The sequence below is a fragment of the Oncorhynchus kisutch genome, linkage group LG3, assembly GCF_002021735.2.
Source record: "Oncorhynchus kisutch isolate 150728-3 linkage group LG3, Okis_V2, whole genome shotgun sequence".
Classification (NCBI taxonomy): Eukaryota; Metazoa; Chordata; class Actinopteri; order Salmoniformes; family Salmonidae; genus Oncorhynchus; species Oncorhynchus kisutch.
The window spans coordinates 59504387-59518515 of record NC_034176.2 but is presented as its reverse complement, the minus strand read 5'-3'; the positions used below and the strand labels follow the sequence as shown (position 1 = coordinate 59518515).

General features: G+C 44.3%; 1 protein-coding gene across 7 annotated transcripts in view; it reads right to left on the bottom strand.

Annotated features, from left to right (window-relative positions):
- The window catches only part of LOC109886277 (phosphorylase b kinase regulatory subunit beta), a 90195-nt gene that overhangs the window by 32539 nt on the left and 43527 nt on the right, over positions 1 to 14129 (bottom strand). For all 7 annotated transcript variants that reach the window (XM_020477999.2, XM_020478005.2, XM_031809647.1 and 4 more), the window contains 4 exons: positions 13504 to 13561; positions 13165 to 13242; positions 12028 to 12186; positions 11588 to 11682 (listed from right to left, as the gene is read on the bottom strand). In XM_020477999.2, the coding sequence (XP_020333588.1) occupies positions 11588 to 11682; positions 12028 to 12186; positions 13165 to 13242; positions 13504 to 13561 (390 nt within the window). The remainder of the gene's footprint in view (positions 1 to 11587; positions 11683 to 12027; positions 12187 to 13164; positions 13243 to 13503; positions 13562 to 14129) is intronic.

Here is a 14129-nt window from a genome sequence, read left to right as displayed (position 1 = left end):
CCATCCCTCCTCTCCCAGTCCCATCTCTCCTCTCCCAGTCCCATCCCTCCTCTCCCAGTCCCATCCCTCATCTCCCAGTCCCATCCCTCATATCCCAGTCCCATCCCTCATATCCCAGTCCCATCCCTCATATCCCAGTCCCATCCCTCATATCCCAGTCCCATCCCTCCTCTCCCAGTCCCATCCCTCAAATCCCAGTCCCATCCCTCATATCCCAGTCCCATCCCTCCCATCCCTCAAATCCCAGTCCCATCCCTCATATCCCAGTCCCATCCCTCCCATCCAAGTCCCATCCCTCAAATCCCAGTCCCATCCCTCATATCCCAGTCCCATCCCTCATATCCCAGTCCCATCCCTCATATCCCAGTCCCATCCCTCATATCCCAATCCCGTCCCTTCCTATCCCAGTCCCATCCCTCCTATACCAGTCCCATCCCCCTCCTCTCAATATGTCTTCAGTGATTCAGTGCTAGACCCTGCTGAGCCCTTCTGTCCACTGACCCAAGCTAACCAGCTCAAGGTTGCACAGCCCGACAGGGACTGGCCAAGGGCCTTCACAGCATCAGTCCAGCACACATTTGCTATAAACACACACGCGACTCTAGACTCTTTCATATACAAAGAACATACCAAACATTAGGAACACCTTCCTAATATTTTGCTCTCAATTGAGTGATTTCCTCATATGACCTGCAACTCAGTGAAATCTTTTGAAATTGTTGCGTTAATATTTTTGTTCAGTATACATAGACACAATCCTATACATACACATGAACGTTCCCATGACACACCAAATAAAATGCACTCTGTTGTTGCTCGCCATTTTTACGAGCACGTTTAGATCAAAGGGGTTATGACCTGAATGTACATATACTAAACTTGCATCACTGTACGTTTGTTACGAGTGGGTTGTTTAAAATAAGCTTGACAAGGCACTAAGACAACGCTATCTCATAAGCTATCGTGACGTGCCACACATTGTAAGTGCGCAGACAGCCAAGCAGGAGCCACGTTTTTGATTGTACTTTCTCAAGGTTGCACACTTTATTTCCTTGCATTTAACATTTCCAAGTCGCATGACAAAGGCTGACTTAATGAACTTGGTTTGGGATATGAATGCAACAGTGGCGGTACCGACACCATCACATCACAGAAATTGAAAAGGTGGGGATTGGATTCTTTGCCATGTAACTATGGAGGGATCCTTTGCTGAGAATTTGATACGCATCTCTCTCTCTCTCTCTCTCTCTCTCTCTCTCTAGGTTTAGTCCACAATCCTTATGACAAAAAATAAAAATTCAATTTATATTAAGCTGAGCCATATGAAAGCCTCCTTGAGCCTGGGCTTGTCAAACCTGGTGTATTTGATGTAATTCCCATTGAGATTCTGCTGGGGAGACTGGGAGAGATAGGCAGACCCGATTACCAAAGACTATGAACTGTTCTGTATGGGTGCTGCAGCTGCGTCACCCAGGGAGCGGACACACCAGACCAGACACTCCTGAACATGCACTTGCCATGAAAATGCCGTCGTCTCTCCCCAATACAATAAAGCCCTCTAAGCTGACAGCGCCAGCCCACATTCAAGTACCGTTTTGCCATTATGGATTAAAGTCCTATTAAAATGGGGATGGAAAACGAGACTGACAAGTCACCTACGTGGCAGTAATTGTCATAATAATGTCAAAGCCCTTTTCCCTTTTCCAGCTCGCCACCCACAAGCCGTTTTCTTGTTTATGCACCGAGCCTGGTGTGCAGTAACATTGGCATGGCAACTGCAGCAGCACGAGCGAGTTAGGAGACCCATATGACTGTGCCATTTAAATGGGGTCTGCTCTGGCACATGTGACTGACCTGGCTCTAACCAGAGCACAGTGCTCATCATAACAGATAATTGATATGCCCAGACAGGGATGATGACACACAACTGTTGTTTTTACCCAAATAGAGACCTTTCTGATAAAGGGCACTGGGAGAGGGGGAGAGCACACGATGGGCCACATTCAGCGAGACTCACAAAGAGAATCACATTCAGCAGCATGGAACCCCATGATAAAAGATCAAACTGTGTTTGCCTGGCGAGGAAGTGGTCAACTTTGTAGATGCTTGCCTTTGGAAAGACAATGAAAGGCACATTGGAAGTTATCCTGCTCACAGCTCACTATCCATTAGTGGGCTCCCGAGTGCTTGAGACGTATCACAACCGGCCCATAAGATGGCGCACAATTGTCCCAGCATCGTCTGGGTTTGGCCGGTGTAGGCCGTATTTGTAAATAAGAATTTGTTCCAAACCGATTCGCCTAGCTAAATAAAATGTTAAAATATGTTTTTAATGATGGCCAAAAAAACTGACAGGGAGCTGGGAGAAACCACTGGGCCAAATGTATAAAGATACATTAATGCGGCTTTGATTTGGGACCGGGGCCTTGTAAAATTGCTAAAGCAGACGCTGTGGTCAACTTTTGAAGTCACGTTAAGTGAGAGATGGCCTACTCGCTGCAGGTTCAGGTCACCGGAAATCTCTCCTGGGCTCTTGCTGTCAGAAGGGAGCCCAACCTTGTTCTACTGTGCTGTCAGAGGGGGGCCCAGCCCTGCTCTACTGTGCTGTCAGAGGGGGGCCCAGCCCTGCTCTACTGTGCTGTCAGAGGGGGGCCCAGCCCTGCTCTACTGAGCTGTCAGAGGGGGGCCCAGCCCTGCTGTACTGAGCTGTCAGAGGTGGGTCCAGCCCTGCTCTACTGTGCTGTCAGAGGGGGGTCCAGCTCTGCTCTACTGTGCTGTCAGAGGGGGTCCAGCCCTGCTCTACTGTTCTGTCAGAGGGGGGTCCAGCCCTGCTCTACTGTGCTGTCAGAGGGTAGCCCAGCTTTGCTCTACTGTGCTGTCAGAGGGGAGCCCAGCTCTGCTCTACTGTGCTGTCAGAGGGGAGCCCAGCTCTGCTCTACTGTGCTGTCAGCATGCCATTTGGCAGCCCTGTCCTGCTAATGAATATTATTTATCTTTGGATGCAAGGGAAAAATAACATCCATCTGTTCACAACCATTCAGTATGTCACATCAAAACAGGGAAGAAACATTGTCTGGATAATGCCTATAAAATGGTGTCCTCAGAACAGCCTAATCTATGGCGATTTGAAATCCCTCTAAGGTTTGTTCTACTATGTTAAAACATGCAAATGTAGTCCCTGTACCCAAGAACACTAAGGTAACCTGCCTAAATGACTACCGACAAGTAGCACTCACGTCGGTAGACATGAAATGCTTTGAAAGGCTGGTCATGGCTCACATCAACACCATTATCCCAGAAACCCTAGACCCACTCCAATTTGCATACCGCTCCAACATATCCACAAATGATGCAATCTCTATTGCACTCCACACTGCCCTTTCCCACCTGGACAAAAGGAACACCTATATGAGAATGATTTAATTGACTACAGCTCAGCGTTCAACACCATAGTCCTCTCAAAGCTCATCACTAAGCTAAGGACCCTGGGACTAAACACCTCCCTCTGCAACTGGATCCTGGACTTCCTGATGGGTTGCCCCCAGGTGGTAAGGGTAGGTAGCAACACATCCGCCACGCTGATCCTCAACACATGGACCCCTCAGGGGTGCGTGCTCAGTCCCCTCCTGTACTCCCTGTTCACTCATGGCTGCACGGCCAGGCACAACTCAAACACCCTCATTAAATTTGCTGATGACACAAGTGGTAAGCCTGATCATCGACAACAACGAGACAGCCTATAGAGAGGAGGTCAGAGACCTGACCGTGTGATACGAGGACAACAACCTCTCCCTCAACTTGACCAAGACAAAGGAGATGATTGTGTACTATAGGAAAAGGAGGACCGAGCATGGCCCCATTCTCATCGACAGGGCTGTAGCGGAGCAGGTTGAGAGTTAAGTTCCTTGGCGTCCACATCACCAACAAACTAACATGGTCCAAGCACACCAAGACAGTCGTGAAGAGGGCATGACAAAACTTATTCCCCCCCAGGAGACTGAAAAGATTTGGCATGGGTCCTCAGATCCTCAAAAGGCTTTACAGCTGCATCATCAAGAGCATCCTGGCTGCATTACTACGTGGTATGGCAACTGCTCGGCCTCACCTCTAACCGCAAGGTACTACAGAGGGTAGTGCGTACAGCCCATTACATCACCGGGGCCAAGCTTCCTGCCATCTAGTACCACTATACCAGGCAGTCAGTCAAAATTGTCAAAGACTCCAGCCACCCTAGTCATAGACTGTTCTCCGCATGGCAAGCGGTACCGGAGCCCCAAGTCTAGGTCTAAGAGGCTTCTAAACAGCTTTTACCCCCAAGCCATAAGACTCCTGAACAGCTAATCAAATGGCTACCCAGACTATTTGCATAAAACATTGTTGGTTAAGGGCTTGTAAGTAAGCATTTAACAGTAAGGTCTACACCTGTTGTATTTGGCGCATGTGACAAATACAATTTGAATACATTTTCCTTTGTTCTACAATGGATCTGAGAAGCCTTTCCCTTCATATGGTGACACAAAACAAACCTGTAGCATGGAACCCAGAATGCAGAAAAGGTATGAGCAAGGGGTTTAGAGTTTGACTTTCAAAAGCCTGGAAAGTTGGAAAAAGACATTCTGGGTTACTGTCGGGACTGTAAAATTAATTCCAACATCATTGTGCATTTAGTAGAGACACTAAAATCGACAACCTCAAATGCCTACCATGTTGCGCCTCTCTTTCTCTGAAGGGGCTTCTTTGTGCCTCATACCGTGATGGCCAATTGAAGCCCTCTCACCTTCAGACCTTATCACAGATGCAGGGCTGAGTGACAGCGCTGTGCTTTGGACATTTTCCATTAACCTTGTTCTGTGGCTCACAGAATCACTCAGTTAAAGAGAGAGCTGTTTCTGTTATGGGGACTAGAGCTATAAGGAATTGGCTGCCAGAGAGCAACTGTACAGTAAACGCATCCGATACTGTGACTAGGTGTGTGTGTGATGAGAGTATGTGTACGTGTGTAGAAAAGAGAAATTACTTGTATTTATCTGCTCATTTCATTGGTGGTGGATGAGGCGAGTTCCCCCACAAAGTAAAGCCCTTTGAGGTTACATAAAACTCAAATGAATTATTATGTGTTTGAATGTGTCTTTGCGTGTATTTGTGTTCATATGTGTCCTTCTTTGACTCAGTATTACGGTAGTGAAAATGTGTGTCTGATTAGCTAATCTGGTGTATACTTGTGTATTACATGCATTGTGTATTACATGTTTGCTGGGCTTTGATGGTGTGTGTGTGTTTGTGAGTGGGTGGGTGTATATTTTAAGGCATATGGCTTAATGATATCTCCTCTCTGGCTTTTGTTCTGTGTTTATTTGGAGAATGTTTCCTGAAACTCCCTGGGGTGTCTTTGATCTGACTCAACCTCTGAGCCGAGCAAACACGTCGCTTCTCATGTGGAACAAACCACAGTCAAGGAGCATTCATTTCACATTCTCCTCTTTTACGCTACTGCTACTCTCTGTTTATCATATATGCATAGTCATTTTAACCATACCTACACGTACATACTACCTCAATCAGCCTGACAAACCGGTGAATGTAAATAGCCTCGCTACTGTTATAGCCTCGCTATTGTACAGTATATAGCCTCGCTATTGTACAGTATATAGCCTCGCTATTGTACAGTATATAGCCTCGCTATTGTACAGTATATAGCCTCGCTACTGTACTGTTATAGCCTCGCTATTGTACAGTATATAGCCTCGCTATTGTACAGTATATAGCCTCGCTACTGTTATAGCCTCGCTATTGTACAGTATATAGCCTCGCTATTGTACAGTATATAGCCTCGCTACTGTACAGTATATAGCCTCGCTACTGTTATAGCCTCGCTATTGTACAGTATATAGCCTCGCTATTGTACAGTATATAGCCTCGCTATTGTACAGTATATAGCCTCGCTATTGTACAGTATATAGCCTCGCTATTGTACAGTATATAGCCTCGCTATTGTACAGTATATAGCCTCGCTATTGTACAGTATATAGCCTCGCTATTGTACAGTATATAGCCTCGCTATTGTACAGTATATAGCCTCGCTATTGTACAGTATATAGCCTCGCTATTGTACAGTATATAGCCTCGCTATTGTACAGTATATAGCCTCGCTATTGTACAGTATATAGCCTCGCTATTGTACAGTATATAGCCTCGCTATTGTACAGTATATAGCCTCGCTATTGTACAGTATATAGCCTCGCTATTGTACAGTATATAGCCTCGCTATTGTACAGTATATAGCCTCGCTATTGTACAGTATATAGCCTCGCTATTGTACAGTATATAGCCTCGCTATTGTACAGTATATAGCCTCGCTATTGTACAGTATATAGCCTCGCTATTGTACAGTATATAGCCTCGCTATTGTACAGTATATAGCCTCGCTATTGTACAGTATATAGCCTCGCTACTGTACTGTTATTGCCTCGCTACTGTACTGTTATAGCCTCGCTACTGTTATAGCCTCGCTATTGTACAGTATATAGCCTCGCTACTGTACTGTTATAGCCTCGCTACTGTACTGTTATAGCCTCGCTACTGTACTGTTATAGCCTCGCTACTGTACTGTTATAGCCTCGCTACTGTACTGTTATAGCCTCGCTACTGTACTGTTATAGCCTCGCTACTGTACTGTTATAGCCTCGCTACTGTACTGTTATAGCCTCGCTACTGTACTGTTATAGCCTCGCTACTGTACTGTTATAGCCTCGCTACTGTACTGTTATAGCCTCGCTACTGTACTGTTATAGCCTCGCTACTGTACTGTTATAGCCTCGCTACTGTACTGTTATAGCCTCGCTACTGTACTGTTATAGCCTCGCTACTGTACTGTTATAGCCTCGCTACTGTACTGTTATACGTCCAGGTCATCTACAAGTCCATGCTAGGTAAAGCTCCGCCTTATCTCAGCTCACTGGTCACGATGGCTCCGTAGCACGCGCTCCAGCAGGTGTATCTCACTGATCATCCCTAAAGCCAACACCTCATTTGGCCGCCTTTCGTTCCAGTACTCTGCTGCCTGTGACTGGAACGAATTGCAAAAATCGCTGAAGTTGGAGACTTTTATCTCCCTCACCAACTTCAAACATCAGCTATCTGAGCAGCTAACCGATTGCTGCAGCTGTACATAGTCTATTGGTAAATAGCCCACCCTTTTTCACCTACCTCATCCCCATACTGTTTTTATTTATTTACTTTTCTGCTCTTTTGCACACCAATATCTCTACCTGTACATGACCATCTGATCATTCATCACTCCAGTGTTAATCTGCAAAATTGTAATTATTTGCCTAATTCTCATGCCTTTTGCACACATTGTATATAGACTCCCCCTTTGGTTTCTACTGTGTTATTGACTTGTTAATTGTTTACTCCATGTGTAACTCTTTGTTGTCTGCTCACACTGCTATGCTTTATCTTGGCCAGGTAGCAGTTGCAAATGAGAACTTGTTCTCAACTAGCCTACCTGGTTAAATAAAGGTGAAATAAAAAATAAAATAAAAAAATAAATAGCCTCGCTACTGTACTGTTATAGCCTCACTACTGTACTGTTATAGCCTCGCTACTGTACTGTTATAGCCTCGCTACTGTACTGTTATAGCCTCGCTAGTGTACTGTTATAGCCTCACTACTGTACTGTTATAGCCTCGCTACTGTACTGTTATAGCCTCGCTACTGTACTGTTATAGCCTCGCTACTGTACTGTTATAGCCTCACTACTGTACTGTTATAGCCTCACTACTGTACTGTTATAGCCTCGCTACTGTACTGTTATAGCCTCGCTACTGTACTGTTATAGCCTCACTACTGTACTGTTATAGCCTCACTACTGTACTGTTATAGCCTCACTACTGTACTGTTATAGCCTCACTACTGTACTGTTATAGCCTCACTACTGTACTGTTATAGCCTCACTACTGTACTGTTATAGCCTCACTACTGTACTGTTATAGCCTCGCTACTGTACTGTTATAGCCTCGCTACTGTACTGTTATAGCCTCGCTACTGTACTGTTATAGCCTCGCTACTGTACTGTTATAGCCTCGCTACTGTACTGTTATAGCCTCACTACTGTACTGTTATAGCCTCGCTACTGTACTGTTATAGCCTCGCTACTGTACTGTTATAGCCTCGCTACTGTACTGTTATAGCCTCGCTACTGTACTGTTATAGCCTCGCTACTGTACTGTTATAGCCTCGCTACTGTACTGTTATAGCCTCGCTACTGTACTGTTATAGCCTCACTACTGTACTGTTATAGCCTCACTACTGTACTGTTATAGCCTCGCTACTGTACTGTTATAGCCTCGCTACTGTACTGTTATAGCCTCGCTACTGTACTGTTATAGCCTCACTACTGTACTGTTATAGCCTCACTACTCTACTGTTATAGCCTCGCTACTCTACTGTTATAGCCTCGCTACTGTACTGTTATAGCCTCGCTACTGTACTGTTATAGCCTCACTACTGTACTGTTATAGCCTCACTACTCTACTGTTATAGCCTCGCTACTGTACTGTTATAGCCTCGCTACTGTACTGTTATAGCCTCGCTACTGTACTGTTATAGCCTCACTACTGTACTGTTATAGCCTCACTACTCTACTGTTATAGCCTCGCTACTGTACTGTTATAGCCTCGCTACTGTACTGTTATAGCCTCGCTACTATACTGTTATAGCCTCACTACTGTACTGTTATAGCCTCACTACTCTACTGTTATAGCCTCGCTACTGTACTGTTATAGCCTCGCTACTGTACTGTTATAGCCTCGCTACTGTACTGTTATAGCCTCGCTACTGTACTGTTATAGCCTCGCTACTGTACTGTTATAGCCTCGCTACTGTACTGTTATAGCCTCGCTACTGTACTGTTATAGCCTCGCTACTGTACTGTTATAGCCTCGCTACTGTACTGTTATAGCCTCGCTACTGTACTGTTATAGCCTCGCTACTGTACTCGCTACTGTACTGTTATAGCCTCACTACTGTACTGTTATAGCCTCGCTACTGTACTGTTATAGCCTCACTACTGTACTGTTATAGCCTCACTACTGTACTGTTATAGCCTCACTACTGTACTGTTATAGCCTCGCTACTGTACTGTTATAGCCTCGCTAGTGTACTGTTATAGCCTCGCTAGTGTACTGTTATAGCCTCACTACTGTACTGTTATAGCCTCGCTACTGTACTGTTATAGCCTCACTACTGTACTGTTATAGCCTCACTACTGTTATTTTTCACTGTCTTTTCACCGTTTTTTATTTATTTCTTTACTTATCTATTGTTCACCTAATACCTATTTTTACTTGTTCACCTAATACCTCTTTTTTACTTAATAATTGCACTGTTGGTTAGGGCCTGTAAGTAAGCATTTCACTGTAAGGTAACACCTGTTGTATTCGGCGCACGTGACAAATAAACTTTGATTTGATGGTTTCTAAATACTAAACTACCCAGATACACACACACACACACACACACACACACACACACACACACACAGATATGGGTCTAATGCTTACTGCGTCTGACATTCTGGGAAGTGCATAAAATATATACACCACCAAAAATAATGTACTATTTGTATTGGTTAATAACAATTTAACACACAGTATACGGGCTCTGGGAATTTCATGACGTTTCAATTCAGAGCTGCTGAGCACACAAAATTGCACTATATTCTTCGTAATATGTAGAGCACTAACGTTACATAAATAAGACGTGTACTATGTGAATCCCATTCTCTCGTGAATTATAGTTCTCAGGGCATCACCTAGATTTGTTACCACATTACACATGTTAATGCATAGCATCGGGCTTGCTGACCTGTCCAATCTAATTGTAAACCCACTCGTCATTCTAATGTAGTGTTAATGTGTGTTATTCTATTCGCAGCACAGCAGAATCTAGCTGCACTGCCCTCTTCCATTCGGGAACAGTTTAGCAGGTCCAGTCTAATGTATCATGGAATGGTCTTATGTAGAGTGTGCCTGTAAGTGCATTGCAGACATGATGATGCAAAGTAGATCAGAGAAATGGGAACACAAATCAACCATAGATTTCCATGTGAAAGCGCAGCGCGCCCACGCACGCAGGCACCGCCCCCCACAGACCAAAGGGTTAGTGATGTAAAGGCAACGAGACAGCCGCTCCACGCGCTTGTGTACATTACGCAATCCCCTCCCATCGTGCCCTCTCCCCCGTTCCACCGAGAAAGGCTTGAGACGGTACTGTCGCGCCAACCGCTCCAGGGTGAGCTGCTTAGCTGAGCATTTGCATCATGAATAAAACAACAAACCTGCTTTTCCACTGAGGTGAGACAGACTGTAGATTCCTGCAGGAGGAAAGGTACACTGAAGATAAATTATGTAGACTCCTGATCTCTCTCCCTCCCATTGATTTTTACCTCTCTTTTGAGCCTTGAGCATTTCAACACAGGTTTGGAATAACACATCAAAGTTTGTCCTAGAAAATCCGAACATGACATCCGAATCAATGATATATAGAATGAAGCAGACTCATGTATACACGCAGAGGGGGTATAGTAGTCTGCAGTAGTTCCCTTATAGCAGGATAATTATTTAAGCAATTCTATATATCATTGATTCGGATGTCATGTTCTGATTTATAAATTATAAATTGATCGCCAACATCATTCGAACAGTAAACAAGTTATTTTGATTCATACCCTTGGTATATTGTCTACACATGGCTGGAATGCTGTTTCAGCCAATCAGCATCCAGGACGCAAACTACACGGTTTCTAAAGTGAATTATAGCAGAGAGGAAGAGGCGAAGCGAGAGGCTTTACTCCGCCCAAACTCTGTCCACATTAAGCAGATCATTAGTTATTAAGCAAGTGAGGAGTTTTTGAATGGGGGGCAATGAGAGAGGGTAGAATTTAGTCAAGTTAAAAATTATACGTGACGCTTATTTGATCTAATAGAAGTTTTGAAATGTTAAGAGTGTACTGATATACACTGAGTGTACAAAACATTACGAACACCTTCCTAATACTGAGTTGCACCCCTCCCCCTTTTGCTCTCAGAACAACCTCAATTCGTCAGGGCATGGATTCTACAAGGCGTCGAAAGCGTTCCACAGGGATGCTGGCCCATGTTGACTCCAATGCTTCCCACAGTTGTGTCAAGTTGGTTGGATGTCCTTTGGGTGGTGGATCATTCTTGATACACGGGAAACTGTTGAGCGTGTAAAACACTTTATATTTGAGTTGTCACTGTTGAAATTCGAGGCCGTCTATGCATATTCATGAGGCTAAGCACTCACTCTCCATTGGATACAAGCGGTTGACGTCAACACTCCTCATCGAATATTTTTTTAAGTATTCAAATAACCAGATGTATCAACCAATTCAAAGTGAGAAACAAGCGGGAGCTTGACAGCCTGCCATTCTGATCTGTGGACAACGAATCCCATTGTTAAGGCGGAGACACAAGCATCTTGTCATTATATCTAGTATCTCTGATTGTAGTGATGGCCAAACACGGCTGATCATAGGATGGTCACATGGGAATGGGAGTCTAACCTGATTGGAGTATCTCATGCTGACGTTCCTCTGATCCTGTCGGGGTACGTAGCGTTTGATGGGGTCGATGTCTTGGGGGCTGATCAGCTCATCCACTGGAAAAGAGACATGGCAGAATGGAGGGGTGAACACACAGAGAGCACACTACAGGTTCCAACTGATACACTGGACATATACCCCATAAAATGACCTTTCCTTACAAAAGTCCTGACTTTGTAATGAGAACCCATTAACCTGTGAGCAACTTCACAAACATACAGCAAATACATATGTTGAACTGAATACCTGAACTCTGTGACCTCTGCAGTCTGACGTGACAACAGTATAGTGAACACCCCAGCGAGCATGCTCTATAGAGAATACCTCTCCAGCCAGCGGTCAGAGAAGGTATTTGACAGTGAGGTGAGGTCAGTGAAGAGAAGACAGACAGAGAGACTGACCCAGCAGCCTTGCGATGTTGAAGAGGGCCTGGCCCCACAGGAACAGCATGCCATCTTGGCCCGTGTTGGCAGGGAAACGCTTCTGGCTCCCGTGCTTCTTCTGCTCCGCCACCACAAAGTCGGCAGGTACGCGGTAGTACTTCGGGATGACAGCATGGCCTGATCCACGACACACAGGACGGAAATAGATACACTTTGCGATGCTGGGTGATTACAAACATGTAGAATAGAAGGCACTAATGGAATTTCCAGGAGGTTGATACATAGAAAGGAGTGCAGTTTATGTGTCTGCTGCTCAGGACAAAGGAGTGGGACTTATCTATTCAAAAGGTATCTTAGCAGACACACGTGAAGAAATGTCAAATTTCCAAGAAAGAACGCACCGGGAGTGCAATATTTTCTCTGCATAACAAACGCAAAGACACCACAAAGCCAAAGGAGGTGACAACTCTGTCTGCAACCACTGAGAAGTATTCCTGAAGCAACATGCATCCTTCAGAGGCTATTGGCTCCTGAGTCTTTTAATGTGGTTTCTTTAACTGAGGGAAAATCCAGCTGTGTGTGAAGGCTAATATAAAAACGAGCTCCTTGAAATATGAGAACAGCTTTCGTGCACTCAGCATGTGGGAGATTAATATGGATATTGTATTAAGTGTAATATGAAAATAACAGTAATCTTCACAACCAAAATGTATGTGCATTTCTCAAAGACTCCCACGGATGCCAGCATGAATGTGTATGTGAGAGGGACTAATAAGTGTTTCCCCTATATTCATTTAGCAGCGGTGGCCCACCACTGCTGAATTGTTGCCACCGCCGCAAAAAAAATTGGATGTCATTTTTTGCAATATAAATATTCCTGCCGAGACACGCTTTTAAATTGATAGCCGTTGGCTCGAACAGCTAGCATGTCATTGTGCTAACGCTAGTAGCAATACACCCCCCCCCCCATCCACCCTTACCACCACTGCTGAAAAAATTCCTAGAAACACTGCTAGAATAATTGAGTGTGTGTGTGTGTGTGTGTGTGTGTGTGTGTGTGTGTGTGCGCATGTGTGTGGCTATGTGTGGGTGTGGGTGTGTATGTGTACAGTAGTTCCATAAGAACACAGATCCCTAACGGAGGAGGAAACTCACCATCAAAAGATTGAAAGATGATAGGCGTTAACAGGTCTTGGTATTCTTTGACTTGGGCGTTGTTCCCCCTGAAGACTCCTGGAAATCAAATAAAGACAATAAAATGGCAAAAAAGTGTCAGATATTCAAGTTCTATGTAGCCCAATACTCAAATCAAATCAAATGTTATGCCAAATATAACAGGTGTACACCTTACAGTGAAATGCTTACTTACAAGCCCTTAACCAAAAATGCAGTTAAGAAAGTATTTATTAAAATAAACTGAAGTAAAAAACAAATAAAATTAAAATTAAAAAATTAAAAAAACAAATCACATGTTATTATATTAACATCACATACCATCAATCATCATGAAGATGAAAAATATGGGAAACTCGCATTCAATGCCATCAAAAAGCTGAAAGAGAAGAGAACATTAACACAGAGGTCACTAGTTTCCTAACCTGAAAGAGAAATACACATGGTGCACTCATCTCTACACATGGTGCTCTCATCTCTACACATGGTGCATTCATCACTACACATGGTGCATTCATCTCTACACATGGTGCACTCATCTCTACACATGGTGCTCTCATCTCTACACATGGTGCATTCATCACTACACATGGTGCATTAATCTCTACACATGGTGCACTCATCTCTACACATGGTGCTCTCATCTCTACACATGGTGCATTCATCTCTACACATGGTGCTCTCATCTCTACACATGGTGCACTCATCTCTACACATGGTGCTCTCATCTCTACACATGGTGCATTCATCTCTACACATGGTGCATTCATCTCTACACATGGTGCATTCATCTCTACACATGGTGCATTCATCTCTACACATGGTGCATTCATCTCTACACATGGTGCACTCATCTCTACACATGGTGCACTCATCTCTACACATGGTGCATTCATCTCTAAATCTATCGCTGTGTGTCAGTGGATGCATATGGATTACAATGAAAA